The 17,248-nt window shown below is 43.0% G+C and overlaps 1 protein-coding gene across 1 annotated transcript; it reads right to left on the bottom strand.

Annotated features, from left to right (window-relative positions):
* Positions 1–5,337: 5,337 nt before the first annotated feature.
* On the bottom strand, positions 5,338–13,889 carry dusp14 (dual specificity phosphatase 14). Its single transcript, XM_069668544.1, has 2 exons — positions 13,663–13,889; positions 5,338–6,949 (listed from the first exon to the last, which is right to left on the bottom strand). The coding sequence occupies exon 2, from the start codon at positions 6,846–6,848 to the stop codon at positions 6,219–6,221; it is 630 nt and encodes a 209-aa protein (XP_069524645.1). The 5' UTR covers positions 6,849–6,949; positions 13,663–13,889; the 3' UTR covers positions 5,338–6,218.
* Positions 13,890–17,248: the final 3,359 nt, after the last annotated feature.

Below are 17,248 nucleotides of genomic sequence, written 5' to 3'. Positions count from 1 at the left end.
ATCTACTATGGCTGAACAAACAAAGAAAAGATGGATGACTACAGATACAACTTCAACAAGAAGTGAAAATCCAAAAAAAAGAAACAAATTCAGATAAAGCAAACAGTCTAAAAAGGAAAGCGACCGTCAGCGAGGAAAATCAAGAGTCACAACCGTAACAAAGGGAGCCAACTGTGGACACTTGGTTAAATTGGGAAGTGTACTCCCTATTTTACCGTTTATTGCCAAAGGTGCTGCCAAAGCGAACACAACTGAAATCTTCAAGATTGGACCTTTAACAATTACTGTAATTTTGAGGGGAAAGTAAGTAAGTTAACCAAGCCCACTTCTGTCAATTACATTGCCTCAAATGCAAATTTAATTAGCTAGCTAGCTAGCATGCTACCTTTCATTGGTATCTGAAGATAAGTGATGGCCAAACATGAATTCTGACAGACAATGAATTACAAGTCGAGCATACCGGCTGTATTAAGTGTATGATTATTTTATCATTTAGAAAGTTATAATGTGGGAAAGCAGCTGTCGAGGCTTTCGTTGTACGGAAGTGCACGTGGTTTCATTTAAATGTCGGGAAAACCAGAAGCGCACTTAGTTTACACACGCACTAGTTTACTAGTTAAATAAGGACATTATAGAATATTAACAGAGTCCTTTAAAACTGGTTCTCTCTTAACCTGATCCACCTTTAGTTAAAAGACAGAACTAACATGGATTTATGAAGTCTCAGATTGAAGTCCAATGACCTGGACACACATATGAGTCACCTCTAGTGTTGAGATGTTCGAGAGCAGCTCCATGCCTCTCAGCGCTTTGCCTCAGTGTGTCCGCTCGATCAATCAGTTCAGACAGTCGAGGCTTTAAAGGCGACGGACGGATGAGTCACTGTCACACCCCTGAGACGACACACGCAGCCTCTCAGTGTGTAAGGATGACTTCTTTCACTACAGCCAAGGTCTCCTGTTGCGCTTCACCTATTTTTGCTTAGTTATGGATTATTTTCTTCACGACGGCATTTAAAAATGGTTTTCTTGGACTCTAATCCTCGTTCTCCGTCCTGCTGGTCCCTTTCTGTTTGCAGCTGATGCAAACTTTGAATCACATCCAACAGTTGCAGCGTGTGTTGCTGTGTGGCTAAATCACGCCGTCAAATTAAAACCATAACAAGGCTGAAACTGAAGCAGCAGTGAAAGCAGCATGTTTTTATTAATGACCGGCCGTGTGCGTATGGCCTTGTTAAAATGGAAATGCAAGATTGACATCCATTGATACGGAGCGGTGGCTCACGCTGATTATAGTGAATTATTAAAGGCTGCATAATTTTGAAGCCCAGAGAGGCCACGATTCAGTAAATCAACAGGTGCAGCAGATGTTCATATGTGCTTTGTGAGGTTTCAATAAAACCTGCTCAGACAGATGTCTAACATGGGAATAGTGCTGAAAAATTACAGGGTTGGCGGCTCATAGAAATACTGATTACTCCAACCCAACACGTGTGGAAAATAGTGGCCACCAAAAAAGTAGTTATCACCATTGAAGACCCATTTTGTAAACATGTGAGTGCAAATGTAAAATAATCAAAGAAATACTGTCTGTGACCTGTTGGCGCCTAAATAATACTTTGATTGACAGAATCGTACGTAGTATTACGCTTCTCGCAACGCAATTTTCCCATTTAGCTTTTAAGGGCAAATGTTCGTGGGTTGTGAAAAACTCCATAAAAATACACCAGCAGTCATTTTTGCACACGTAATGGGAGGTTAGAATGTGCTCTCAATGAAAACCACACATTCACACACAACACATCATTGTGAGGGAAGTTCTAGGCTTAGTTCTATGTGTTAATGCAAAAATGCTGAGTGAAAAAACATTCAGTAGGTTATATTTACAGGATCAACCACCTAATTTAAAGTTGTAATCTCAAAGATCTCAGTTTTGTTGGCGCCACCTATGGCGATAATCTGTAATTGCAGGAGCACACTTCCCAGATATCCAGACAGTGTTGCATGTGTGACGTCCACGGTCGGCTCCGGTTGTAACTCTTGATTTTCCTCACTGACGGTCGCTTTCCTTTTTAGACTGTTTGCCTTCATCTGAGCGTCCAATTTGTTTCTTTTTCTTTGGATTTTCACTTATTTTTGAAGTTGTATCTGTAGTCATCCATCTTTTCTTTGTTTGGTCAGCCATAGTAGATTACTGTTTACTCGCAACACTTGCAGAGACCGGAAAAGCAGCCGCTTAGCTCCGCCTACCCTCTCTGGCAGACCAACCACTGCTGGCTGATGGAAAACGCGTCACTAACTGGGCGCCGCTTGTGATTTTTTCTGTGAAAAAAATTGTGAAACCAAATTAGGACTTTGGATTTGAAAGTGGCTGTCGCATCTCTTAACTTCTTTTCACTGCTGTCCAACATTATCTCGCTGTCTTTTTCTTCTTTTATCCTACCGTTAACGTTACCCTCATTCATGTCATAAGTGCCACCATGAGGAGCGGTGAGTTAAAATTGCACGGAAATTGTAATCGTAATTGTAAATTTAAATATTAATATCCATCCTAACGAAAATTGTATAGCACGAATCAGGATGATGATATATTGCCTTATAGATATTTTGTCCCACCCCTTTAGTTAAGCCCCTGAGCAAGCTACCATTTGCTAATTACTATTTAACACAAAGTAGAGCCGAGGTTGGTCCTTTAATTTTCAGGTTTTGGGTCATAAAAAAATATGATATATGATGGTGACACTGGAGGAAAAGTTTAATAGTCATCTAATTTATTTTAATTCGATCATTGGGATGTTGACTCTCAGTAGCAAATCTCAGAGCAACACTTGTCTGTTTTAAAAGTTGGTCAGACAAAACGAGCTATTTGACGTGACGTTGGGACGTGTTGACGACGTCGTGAACGGTCCTTTTCACTTATTTCTGACATAACCTTTGAAATTAATTGAGCAATCATAAAGACGTAGCAGTTTGTATCCGCTCACCTGTGTCTGACGCGTCCTGTTGAGTCGCTGCTGTCTGAACGTCGTCTCATCAAATCAGCGTTGTTCGTTCTGCCTGGCCTGCACTGCTGGAGCCGGCCTGCCTCTGCTGCTCAGGATGATGTGAATGTTTCTGCTTTAACGATAGATGGTAATATCCTGCTGCTGGTGAAGGATGTGTTTACTCTTAGTGCTTGACTATGCCCTGGAAACGTCGTGCATGTTTTCACATTAACGGAGCAAAGACGGGGGAGGGGACAGCAGAAAAAAAAGATGAATGTCCCGTTTTTTAGCTCTGAGAAAATAGTGTTTGCAGTGTATAATTTGTGCCCATCACTCGTGCGTCTCGGCGGTGGTCGGCCTGTCATCAGACGGGCCTCGTCGCTCTCTCGGTAATGGAATTCATTGTGAGACCACTCCGGAGGTCCCTCAGAAGTGTGGGCACAAGACGAATAGCGCTCATCAATATCTGCCTGCTGCTCTGTAGTCACAGCAAATGAAAATGAATGACAGAACGCTTCTTTGACATCTTGAAGACATCTCCCCGGGGAAAGTGTCTGTGCAGAATGAACATAAAGAGGCCTTTGGAGGAGGAAACGCTGCAGCCTGTTCAAGTGAAAACATCTCACACGCAAAAACTTTTCCTTCTTTTAAAAAAATGTCTGGTTCCAGTAAAAGCCTGAAACTATTTGTCAAATGTGAACATAAACAGAGACATTAGCTTTTGTTTAAATATTTTAATATGACCGTCTTGGGGCACAACATAGTCAGATTAATGATTTCTGTCCAGACAAGAAAATCTTTTTACCCCTGAACTTTTATTCTTTTTTTATTATTGTAACATCACGATTAAACCTTTGTTGGAAAATCATTGTCGCGCTGATCTTTGCGGGTTAAAAATGTCAACTCTGTACCCATCACCACATCCAGCATCACTGCTGCCTGTTACAATACTGCACTATAGTTTAGGCTGACAGTCAGGAAGGTAAATCACGATGATAATATTTAAATATTTTCCTAAAGTACAGTAGTGATAAATTAATAGAAAAGATACTCAGTTAGAAGCATTTCAAATCATGTATTATCATGTGTATTATCAAGATGACTCTACATTATAAAAGCAAAGGTATTGGACGACGCAGTCTATACTTTGATCGGGGTTTAGATGCCCACAAGGATCACCTTGCAACCATGGCAACCAGTTGTGTGGCTGCAGGCTGAGGCATCTCCTGGGCCCGGTTGTTCTAAAGGTTTAATCCGGATATAAATTATCCGAATTTGGAAATCCAAATTTTTTTCTAACCGGGGATCGGGTAATCCGGCTTACTTTTCTCCTGGTTCATGAAAAAATAAAAATAAAAATGACTTCAGCTCAACTTTATGCTGATACTGAATTTCAAGGATTCCCAGTGCTCTAAATGGGACTTTATACTACATAGTTTGTCCACAGGGGGCGCCAAAATCCACACAAAACCAAAGACCCTGACAGTTGCTTTTATATGAATATTTTATGTTGATATGATGTTGACGCTATTTATTTATTTAATATATTATGGGGACGAAATCCTTAATTTTTTTCCACAACCCTAAAGTCTACCTCATCTGCTACGTCATGGTAGAAAATCAGCACTTATTAAAACAATGTCTGAAGTATCAACATCTTTGTAAAACTTGTGTTTTGTTTGACCTACTTCAAAGTTTTATTACATTTCCCCCTTTAATCCAGCCTGAATCCTCCCCTCCGCTTGGATCAGGGTAATCCTGCTTTTTTGTTTCAAAGTTATCACAAGTTCTGAACAACACAAACTGGAGGTTTTATCCGGATAAAAGCCAAGATTGGATCACCTGATTTTATCTGATTACATAATCCTTTCTTTTTTATCTTTTGAGCAACCTGTTTTCAAGATGTGATCCTATCCGGTAGCTTTAATCTGATAAGATTACCTTTGAACAAGCGGGCCTTGGAGCAACTTCAAAACTTTACGTACCTTTTAGTCAGGTAGACGCCAAAATATATAAAAGCAGTGGCCAAGGTTAAAACTACAGGAACAAACGTTTAGGAAGTCGTTTGTTAAACCTGTAAACCTGCATTGTGGTGGAATATAAACACGACTTTTGTCTCTTTACAATAAAACCTCCACAGTCTCTTTAAGAGGAAGGTTTTCTGTTATGTGATAATATCAGTCATGCCGTCTCTGTGGTGGTGGGTTTTACTTCGGTATCAATGTTTGTTTCAGCCCTACAACTACGAGGTGTTCAACTGTGCTTTTGGAGCGTGTACAGCAAAGCTAAGATTTGCACCAGCAGAGGGATTTTCACCCTGTGTGACTTCACTCAGTTGGCTGGTTCACAAAGAGAAGTTTTTTTCTGCGCTGAACTGGTCTTTTGAAAGTTTATCCGAATGTTCACAAAAGGCAAAAAGCAGTGGGTAAGAAAATAATCTTCCAAGCGTCTATAATAGAGCTACCAGTTCGCTTGAGGTGGCAGATATTCTTTTAATACAGCATCAAATATCACTACAATAACATAGTGTGGTCGCAGGATGGAACAGTCGACCCTGTGGTACACAGGAACTTCCCCTAAACCGTACACTTTAGTTTACATCTTCTAGACTTTAACTTTAAAGATGTTAGTATATCTACCTTTTTAAAGGTGAAAGTGTCTCTTAAACATTTATCAATACATTCCAATAAAATAATTTGTCTTTATAGATTTTTTTTCTGTACACTTATCTTAAATGCTACCATAGATCGAGAGCATGCTGCTGCCCTTCACACTAAAGACTACTGCAAAACTCGCACAAAACCACCACACGACACCACGTCAGGAAAGGACTTCAGTCACATCTCAGAGCTGCAGAGTCTCGAGCACAGCTGACACCTTCGCAGAGCGCTCGTCCTGCACACAGACCAGGAAACAGACGGCCCCGGCCTCCACAGTCACGTTTGGTGTCTGTGGTCCTCATCGATCCTGTGGTCCAAAGGATTCTGGGCTTGAAGTCGCCTTGCTCCCACTCAAACGCTAAATGGAGGCACCTGGTTGGACGAACAGCTTCCACATCTACAACCAGTGTTTCTAGTGACTCCCTCTGTCCCAACGCACCAGTATTCATTAAATAAGCTTCACACACATGTACACTCACACTTTGCCTCTCCTGAACACACATGAACCTGCAGTCCAGAAGGCAAGAGGGCTCCTCTTCACGTCACGACCCCTCGCTGTGAACTGTTGGCGTCTCTCACAGGCCCCAGTACGGAGCCAGGCTCCTGCGGTCCCTGTCGTAAACATCCGGTATGATCCCGTACGGCGTCTGCACCATCTTTACAGAGTTCCTACCAAACAGCTTCCGCTCGTACTCGATCAGCTGGCGCCAGAATCCGCCGTTGGGCCTGATGACGGGGCGGCGGGCTTTGACCCAGGCGTGAGCCTCCGCCAGAGACACGCGGTGATACTTCATGAGGTACGCCAGACACAGGGAGGCGGAGCGGCTCACCCCCGCCGCGCAGTGCACCAGCACCGCCCCTCGCTTTCGCCCCACGCTGTGGATCTTATCGGCCACGCTGTCGAAATACAAGGAGATGGGCGAGTGCGGCATGTCTGCCAAAGGGACCTTCACGTACTCCATGTGCGGCCAGTTGAAGTTGGGGAGCTCGATGGTGGCGTTGACCACGCAGGTGATGCCTTTGGACAGCAGCAGGCTGCGGTTGGACGCCACGTTTCCCCTGCTGAGGAAGAGGTTTGGGGTGATTTGTGCGATGCCCCCCAGCAGGCTGCCGCTCTCAGGCAGCAGCCTCGGCACCGTGGCGGGCAGCATGGAGCTACGATGGTGGTGGTGGTGGTGGAAGAAGCCTTGGCTGCGGGAACCCATCGAGGAATCAAGACGGCTTCAAGAAGGACGAATTATTTATGTATTCTTTGTCTTCAGGAGCTCAGAGTCATAGTAGTGCAGCAGGACGAGGCAGACAGCTCCTGAAACACACAAACACATTTCACCTTCAATTTAGATTAAATATTTTTCTATTTCACTGAGGCTGACAAACACACAAACACTTGACAAGGACGAGTAACATCAGTGCTGTTTGGAGAAACAAGAGAGCCCAAATACTCTTTTGTTTTTGACGACACAACAGAGCTAAAATACTCTGACATTCTGAAAAATAAAATAATTAAAGATCCGTCAAAGTAAAAACCTGCTTCTGTGATCCACAGCCTTCCCTCTACAACTTAATCAACGGTCTTTTTACGACTCCACAGACGCATGAAAGTGTTTCTATCTCATCCAGAGATTCCGTCCTCTCTCCTGTACGTTTCTCTACATTCAGGTGGAACGGCCTCCGAGCTGCACACTGAGACGTGCCTCCCTCTGCCATGTGAGCGCAGAGCCCCCCGCCCCCCGGAGGCGAACGCTCACCTCATCTCATGTTCATCCATCCACAGCCCTCACACACACAGATTACATCTCTCGTCTCTCTGGCTACCGCTGCTGTTATGTCGCTTTAGCAAACTGCAGGGTGGAAAGTAATCATATTCTGTAGGATCAAACCAAAGTGCGCGCCTCGTTTAGGCACAAAATGTTCTGAAATTTATTCTATTTTCCAAAAAAGCATGATTAAAATTATCGTCTTTAATCGTGTTTATAAGCTGTAACAAGACCATGAAGATGCACGATGCAGATTTTAAAGAAAAACATGGATTGTTGGATTGATAAGGTGACATCTCTGGCTGTGTTGCACGGTTTAAATAGCCTCCTTTGTTAATACTTCAGTTATCAGCAGAGAGCCCACCGCTCCGGGCGATACTGCACACGCTGTTGCACATGTCGTGCGTCATCCACACCTTGTGCACCGGTCTGGCCGGCAGGTCTTTTTCTTTCATTTTCAGCTACAGTCTGGTTAACAAGACACACGGGTCAACTGCTTTCAACGAGAATCCAACCTGCAGAAATAAAAACACACCTGATCTCCTGCTGCAGCCCGCGAGGAGGCTGCGGAGGCAGACACGGACTCTTCTTATTAATATAATAGTGATCCAATACAAGACGTGAATTTAAACTCATCAACATGACTGACATTACAATGAGAGGGTGGTGGCAGCTTTGTGATCAAACACATTAAACTTGTACAACCTCCTCCTTTATATCAGTGGATCCAAGGACACATAGTAAGTGGTTATGTTTTATTTAAAGTGACGGAAACCTAAAAAATTAGGGCCCAATTGGGCAGAACACGCTTTAGCAGCAGGGGGCTTTTTGGTCATTGTTTTCAATGAGAAGCTTTTTGTGTGTTGCTTTAGCGTTGCAGAGCGCCACGCGTTTTTTCCGCTCTGTGCGCCTCGCGTTTTGGAGGAAACGCTCCAAGCACCTTGAGTTGAAAACACTTGTAGAGGCGGGCCTTCTGTCAGTTTACAATATAACGGTTAGGCACTAACAGCTAACTGACAGCGAATGATTTGGCGGTCTTTTTTCAACCGTAGGTTTCAACAAAAAAGAAGAGTTTTACAGCCTGCAAAACAGCTCTTAGTTCGGTATCGGCAGTTTTATTGGAAAGGGAAAAAAACACCCTCAAGAATTTGAAAAGTAAGCCCCCCTCCCGCAGCTCCCCTTTCTTTGGAGGCCTGTCGCAGCAGAGGAGCACATGGACATGTAGGCGCTTCATGAAGCAAACCACATGTGCTGCTTTCATAGTAAACCGACCCACACAACATTACCAACCACTACAACACATTTAGATATTACCGGAGAATGGAGTGAAGAACAACAAGCTTCAAATGCAACGTGCAATCACATCTCCATCTCTGAAACGCTCTGCTTATACTGACATGTGTTTTCTTATTATTTTGTTAGACTCTCTTGTGGATCAATAAATGATTGACTGAAAAGTCCATCTTGTTTTTTAAGGGAAGCAGCTGCAAGTGGAGGCCATTTTCGCTTCCAGTATGCACACACGTTGGCATTTGTAGAACACAACAAATCCACCTTCTCTGGCGCCTCATTCACACATACGCTGCAACCCTGGATATTACCTGGAGGGGCTGCATGTGAGGGGAAAAAATGTCTGAATTAATCATTAAACTGACTTTACTATGACAGCGCCCTCGTACGAATTCAGCATAATATCAGAGTGAGCCGATGTGAACACGGTGCCCACTCGCTGGATGTGAACGGACCATTCACAGCGAGCAAGTGGGTGTGTTGATGATGTCATGATGCTGCACACAGAGTTGCTGCTTCATACTATTTTCTGCTTGCTTGTATATTCACTTCCACTCTTTTGTTCATATTGTAGATGCGTACAAATACGTGCCTAAATAAACACTGTGTCACTGTGTGCCACACGTGTGAGAAGACGACTGCAGACAGTGTTCAGACGCGATCGTCTGGACGGTGAGTTCATAGATGAAAATAGCTTCTGACAGGACCTGCGTTTGGCTCCCATCACGGGATAGATTTTTTTAAAAGCCTCAGCCATTTTTCATTCAAACACTCCCTTTACAATGTGCTTAAAAAGTGTTATTGAATGTTATGCTGAAGAAATAACCTGCCTGCTCCATCACTTTGCTCGAACGGTCTTGACTGGTGTCTTAGATATTGCTTTGATTTAACGGGTCACAAAACAAAAAGGTTGGGAACCACTGCTCTAAAATGTTACATCACAAAAGGGCTGAATAAAATGTCAGCCGTCATCCTTTATTTTTACCCCGACAAGAGCCTCTTGCTTTATAAAAACAACCACCTTCCTCCACACTGGTCTCCACTGGTGACCAGACAACAGACACATGAACCACTGACTCTGGACTACAAATGTTACCAGCCCAAACACATCAGAGCCTGAGGCATCCTGTACAAATACTACATAACAACTAAGTAGGAGAAAATATCACTGTTTGTCCATGTTCACAGTGTTAGAGTTGTCTAACCTAACTTTAACTACAGTAGTTTGTAAATCAAAGGCAAAGGTGATTTTTCATTGCCCATATTTGCTGATGATTTGCTGCTTTTCTTTGTCTAATGTGACTGTAAATTAATCTTCCTTTGGTTACCCTGATGGTCGGTGTATTTGAAGATATTAATTTGTGCCTGAAGAGACATTTCCCAAATTTTCTTTCTTTTTCTTTACTAACCGAATCATTAAAGAGAGGGGATATTATGCTGGCTACATTTTATGAAATATATATAATGTTACAGTGTTGGATGTCCAGACTAAACGTGTGTGAAGTTTCAAATCTGTAGGTAAAAGTATGTTGGAGTAATCCCCAGGCTTCTCAGCTTAGTCTGCTGTGAACGCCAGGTTTCATACTGTTTTTTTTTACACGCTGCATTTGGTGACGTCACAAAGTGCAGCCAATCAGAAGAAAGCGGGCTTGTAGGGGCGGGGTTTCTTAGAGCACCAGTGAGAGTTTTTTTTAACTGTTAATTATGCTAAGCTACTCCACGGGTATCACTGAGTGAAATATGAAGCTTGATTTTTAGCACAATACCCCCTCTTTAAGACATAAGGCTAACTGATGATGAAAATCGATGTCAGCGGCAGCCCTAAATGCAGAACAAACAGCACTTACCTTGTGAGAAATCAAATGTTTTACTGTAAACATGTAGTAAGCAGATGCTCTGAGCTTTGTTTTTCACTTCATTAGTCAGAGTCACATCGTGTTTGTATTAGCAATTTCCTGTTTGTTCGGGGGCTCGCTCGAATCAGTCAGTAGTGATACATGCACCAATGCTCAGTAGACATGCACTACAACATGGAAGAAAAAATATGTGTTCTGAACCCACATCATAAAAGCTGCAAATAATGGAGACATTTCCTTCAACAGGAAAGACAAATAGAATACTAATACAGTGGTAATGGTCTGTCTATAATATTTAAAAAATGTATTTCATGTTGACTGTAAAAACAAATCTTATTTCTTCAATAAGAACAGAAGCAGACTTCTGTGAATTGCTGCAGCAGTGATTCAGAGTCTAAAATAACCGCAACACCTTTCAGACTGAAGAAGTGAACCACTTTCTGTGTCAGTGGGATGCACAGTTTATGCATTACCTCACAGCTATATATACATAAATATCCTCAGCTGAGATAAGGACACGCTCTGTTGCTGGAGCAACCTCCTGACCACAGAATAAGACAACAGCCGCCACATGAGCGCAGAGATGAAGAAGATAACAGAACAAAATAATCCCTGCTCCTCTGCGCTGATGAACCACATAGCCGGGCTTTGCTGAGATTTGCTCCGTCCACACGGTTATTTTTACCCCGGGCAGGGCAGGAGAGGCTGCAGAGAGCGGAGGAGGAGGAATTATGCAGAGGATGACGCCACGGAAAAATCTACAGTAATGATGGGAGATAGTGGAGATGCTGCAGCCTCCTGTCAATCAAACATGCGGAAGAATTTTACACGGACGAGGGTCACTGTGTTGCTGCACGTTTCTGAGCCAAATCCAGCACCACATTTCTTCTTCAATAACCCCTCACTAAATCATCAGGGTGGGTCTGTCAACAGGTGGTTTCATCTCACAAATCTTCTTGCGCACTCCGCCATCTGCGAAGAGATTCCTCAGGAGTCTGGTTCCACCTCCGCCGACACAAATTAGAAACGTGACCCACCTGCTGGAAACTCATCGGCAACCTCACTCTCAAAACACTCAACTACGACACCCAGATCTGAGCCGGGACTTGGACTTGGCGAACATGAAACTCCTGACTGACACTCCCTCGCAGCTCAGAGTAAGATGAATGAAACCACTGAAATGGCTAAAAAAAGGTGCCAGCAGACACACAAGCTCTCAGCACCGGCTCTCAATCAAAGGCAATCAATGTATTCAGTCTGAGTGATCCATGAAAGTGACTCTGCTGCTGCTGACAGTCCAGATAATAATCAGGAGGAAATGGGGAAAAATGACAAGGATGGTTCTTTGCGGAGGAAGGACACAGGCTTTAAAATGGTGCAGCTTTAAACCCACAAAGACACGTATGCTTTAAAGTCGGCTGCAAAGGGTTCCAAAGAGGGAGAGTCAAACTCCACATGAGGAAAAGGGTTCGGCTTTGGCACCTTCCTGCTCACACAGCCAACAATGTTACACCTCTACATGACATCTGCAAACAGGAACGGGGCCACATGTCACGGGGTATGAGATGATGAGTTTGCACACAAACACAAACACAAATTACAAAGAGGTCTATTGTGAGCAGTCGTGCGATTCAGCGAAGCTTAAAAAGCCACGTTTGTATGGGACTAAGTATAACTGCATACATCCCAGCAGCACACGGATGAGACGGCTAAATGTAGAGACTCTATTTAACTCTACTTTTAAACAATGAAAGAAATGACACGCTGCTCAAAATCTAATGAGGCAGACTCATCATTACCAATAATTGCTGCTACAAGCGCCGAATACCAAATAGAGCTGAAACAATTAGTCCTCTAATAATGAATCCTCAATTAATTAGAAAACTAATTAATAGTTTAGAGCAAAAATGACTGAACTTTACTCGCAAAATTTGTATTTACTGCTTTTTTCTTTGAGATTTGAACTGTTGGTTCGATGACAAGCAAGCAATTCAAGTACGACAAATCAGACATGACACATTCAAAGACATTTTTATACTTTTTTTGGGGCTTTTTATGGGAAAACAGTTAATTAATTGAGTATATAACCAAGGGATGCACAATATTATCGGCATCTGCAGATTATGCTTTGAAAATAACATATCGGCGTCATACAGCACTACACAGTGCTTTAATGACGCCTAAATTCTCGATGATTCCCTAAAAAAGCTTGACGTAATGCTTCGACATTAACTCGGCGCGAGTGTGCGTGCACCACGCCTCCTCCGTCAAGCGTGAAGAAGGGTGCAAGATGTCTGCTGTATGGCAGTTTTTGGCCACTACAATAAGAGTAGGCATGATATCAATTCCACTACAGGGGAGACTTGATGTTCTCTGCAATAAGGTGGGGAAAAAACATGTGCCTAATATATCGGTATTGAAATCGACAATCGGCAAAAAGGGTTGGAAAATATCGGCATATTGGATATCAGCACTATAAGAGGATTTAGAAGCAGCTTTAAAATTGAATATAGTGTTTTCTAGGGGAGTATCACGTGTCATTACTCTAAACAGCAGCCTACTCATCACTGCTTTGATATTTCCCTTATTCTTGAATGAAATATAAATGTTGGTTAAGAAATGTTAAATGTTTAATTCTGCCTCTTCATGTACAGAACGTGTAACACCCGCCGTGTTTCTCAGGTGCCACAGTACGTGAAAATGTGGAGCTTTTACGTCAATGACTCCACAAGTTAAATATTTTAACACTGAGCCCTGAGTGAGGACTGCACCTCTGCGCACGCGCTACTCGTCCTCGTGCGCGTGACGCTAACATGCATGCGTTGATAAGTTCGGGTGTCCGAAATAGCCCAATGTAAAGTATAAAATATAAAAATAGTCTGATGTTAGTGTCCTCGTTACACCTGAGAACAACGTGTCTTCTTTTAGTGAGGCAGGTGCGCACGTGTCTTCAGTTTCACACATCTTGCATCATGACACAGATCACAGTCAAATCTGTAGATAAAAGCTTATAAAACACTGTATAAAATATGTTTCAATTTAAGTCTAACTCGATTTAATGTTGGGTAAAAAATGACGCCTATAAGTGCCTCCATCAGATTTAAAACTCCACTCACCAGTCGACTCTCAGTCGGGCAGAGATGGAGGTTTTCAAAGCGGCTTCACCGCCTGCACAGATCCGGCGGGCTGCTCTCACTGTCCGGACATTAACCTTCAGTCAGTCCGATCCTACAGACGGCCGGAGGGATGGCGAGAGGCCAGGAGGTGGGAGACAACCCGCGACAGCCAACAACATAATGTGAAAGTCAACAGAAATACGAGCCATCAGTGCATCCGCCTGCTTCTCCGCTGGCAGGAGCGGCGTGTACGGAGCAGCGCTGCCTCTGTATGAGGAGCGATCGGTGCCACACAGAGGCGGAGGCAGGAGGAGCATGTTCACTTATACGGGCGAGTAAAAGATGTTCTATTGGAGGATGCAGGGCTGTTTTAATTTCAGCTAAGTATTCCTACTAACAAGTCTGTCTAAGCATTTCAAGTCACGACCTCAAGACGGCCCAGGTTCCCATAGAAGATTGTTTTGAAAAGACTTAAATGAACTAAAGCTACTTTCCCACTGGTCAAAAAACCCGCTAACACCCGGGTTTTTGGTTAGTGGGAAAGGTTACAATCGGCATTCAGACCCGGGTCAAATGACTATGCAGTAGACCCGGGTAATTATCGCCTATAGGCTCGGATCGGCCATGATGGGAACACAAAACCCGGGTCTCCACCCCCTTTCTGGTGCGATGCTGTGCCCGTCTCCGTCCAAGCAGTGCTCGAACATCTTTCCAAATTTGCTGGCGGCAAGTTTGATAAATAGACTGAATGAGTCATAGATACCATGACATCTTCACTGTTTACTAACCCTGTTTCTGGCACGTTTGTGATGTCAGACGGTGACGCAGCAGAAAAGAGACTGAAAGAAGTATACTCCACTGGCAATGGGAAAAGAGACAATTGGCATTTATTAGCGGTGAGAAAGGGGTGAGGTCTGTGTTTTTTTCTTTTTTTTTTTGAATAGTTTGTTCGATTAGATGCATGTATTAAGGCTTGTGGTTAACAGAGACTTTCACTTTTTTTTCTACAATTTTTCTACAACACTTAAGTAGGCTAGATAGCCAACTCATGAATTTTTACTCTTTTACATGTTTTTAAAAAAGACAGTTGCTAACAAGAGGCTGTTTGAGACTACGAAGGTTGTTGGGGACATAAAAAGTCATTACACCAAACACAGAGAAGGTGGAAGATTACCGTTTTATCGTTAGTGATCTTCGTTTGGTTATTTACACCCTAAAAACACCTGGTCAAATACAACCTGTATCCGGACTGGTTACCTTGATGACAAATGATCCGATCCTGAGGTCTGATCTCTGTTCCCCTGAGAAAAACACAACAGTCAAAGGCCAGAGCACAACGTGGTAATGACTGTGCTCCTCATGTGAATAGACAGGCAGACAAGCGCTCTGCGAGTAAACGCCAGGCGCTCTACGCGTGGTAACCATGGAAACGGCACTGTGCCCTTCTGTATCCCTGCTGGTAGAACTGTATTTTCTATAGGCTATAACAACTAGCTAAATTAGCATAGCTGTAACTAACTACACGTTACCAACTAACATAACGTACAGCCTGGCTTAAGTAAAAACTAACGTTACATTACCTGATACATCTAGTCTTGCGCCGATGCTCTGCCATTTAACGGCCCTCCTGTTTATGTCCCGGTAACTGTTTACAAAGTGGTTATATATCTCTGGGAACACACATACAGCAAGGATCAGTCTCTCAGCCATCGTGATTTTTGTGGTTACGACTGCGAAAAAGTTCAAGAACCTTCAACTCTGGCAGCGAGCATGCGTGTGCGTGAGACGAGAACGACCACAACAATTTCACGGGATTGCACCCGCTTGGCGCTCTGCCCGTCAGATTGCCCCTCAATGAAAATGAATGATTCATGAGAGTCAATCACCCCCCGTCTGAAAAGACTTTATGTATAATTAATTACTATAATTAGCTTTCATATAGAATCTGTACAGGTAAAAATCTTGTGCCTCTCTCCTCTCTCCGGCATCAGTCACTCCTCATACAAAGCGGTGGGAGGGTCAAGTGCCTCCCCAGAGCACAATGCTGAAAACTATTGGTGAGATGCGACTACAGAACAACAAACCTCTTGTCTGCTAAAATGACGAAAGCCTGCCCGAAATGCAATTCTGACTCTAAACAAGAGACTGTTTGTCTTCCACACAATGTTTCTCTCAGAGGTTAAAGTGGAGCGTAAAGTCTTAGTCAAACCGTATGAGCAGGACAGTAGATGTATTTAAAATATATTTAACCAAACTCTGTACAAAATTCAGGGTATTTTAAGAAGGTACAACTTTTTTTCATTTGGTTTAATATATTATCAATTGAGTTGTATTATATTACGTGTCTAACGTTGTTTCCTGTTATTCTGCTGGATAATAGAACATTTGTTTGAATTCATATACCGGTAGTTATTTGACATAAAACAGCCAAACCGGCTGTAATCTCAGAAATATAAGAAGACATGTTTTACTCCTTAATGGCAGTTAGAGTTATCTTCTAAAAAATACATTTGCATTTAATTTCTGACAGATAAATTAACTATGGTTTATGGTTCTATACAAAGAGAGTTACCTTGACCTACTCTATTTTGCAACGCACATTAACAGTGACTGGAAGCACTTATCCAATAAGTGAAGTGCATCCTGTAATTCAGCCTCCTGGCGTTAAGAAACTCGCTCACACTGATGCGTTGCATTTGCTAATGGAACCTAAAGGTTATTTTTTTAATCCTCACGCCTTCTAGTCCACAGACAGCTGCAGCGTACAAGTGAGTGCAGAGGAACACCTGATACAGTAGCCTCAACACACAGCGCAAAATGTTTATCTGAATGCCTGCGGGGACCTCTGTGTGCTCGTGTTGCAGGTCTTGAACTTATAAAACCCAGAGAGCAAACTCAGAGCTGTAGACGCAATAAACACAGACAATATGTTCTCCATCGCAGCGTGCTGCTGACAGTGTGCACTTGTTTAACATGCACACAAATGCACACATTACCAATTTAAATGTTGCCCCTGCGTGGTGGGCTACAGGCGCATTTGGAAAACAAATACACTGTCTGAAGTAAAGGTCTGTTATTCCAGATCTCATTATGCCCGGCCCTGGAGGAATCAGCGTGGTATCCTTTGAGTTTTTTCGACCATCTACATGGTCACAACTCGGAGACCTTCAACACTGCAGCTCGAACCGTGGAGCCGTGTACAAAACCATAATTAGACATGCCTCCCAAAGTCAATCCTATTTCAAAGAGCTCCTGGGGGAGATATTACGCTACCCATAAACCCATGGCCCCTGCCTCAGAGTCACTCCTAATTACATACCAAATTCAATCAAGTGGAAACAAACAGCAGCAGCACCAAAGAAGCTGGTGCAAGGGTGACTGTTTCTGCCCTATGGAGAGGAAAAAAAGAGGAAATGACAGTCGTTGACACAGATTTCTGACCCTGTGCTTCAGATACATCCTGTTATAGCGCAGAGGAGCGATGAGAGCTCGTGTTGATTGAAATTCACCTGATGAATGTTTAAAGAGACGAGGAAATGGTGACACAAAATGTCTGTGAGCAGAATGAGAAAGAAGTAAGGAAAAA

The sequence above is a fragment of the Semicossyphus pulcher genome, unplaced genomic scaffold (genome assembly GCF_022749685.1).
Source record: "Semicossyphus pulcher isolate SPU_LCO1_2020_fin unplaced genomic scaffold, fSemPul1.0.p SCAF_19, whole genome shotgun sequence".
Classification (NCBI taxonomy): Eukaryota; Metazoa; Chordata; class Actinopteri; order Labriformes; family Labridae; genus Semicossyphus; species Semicossyphus pulcher.
The sequence above is the reverse complement of the archived record's forward strand: the minus strand, read 5'-3'. Positions and strand labels throughout refer to the sequence as shown.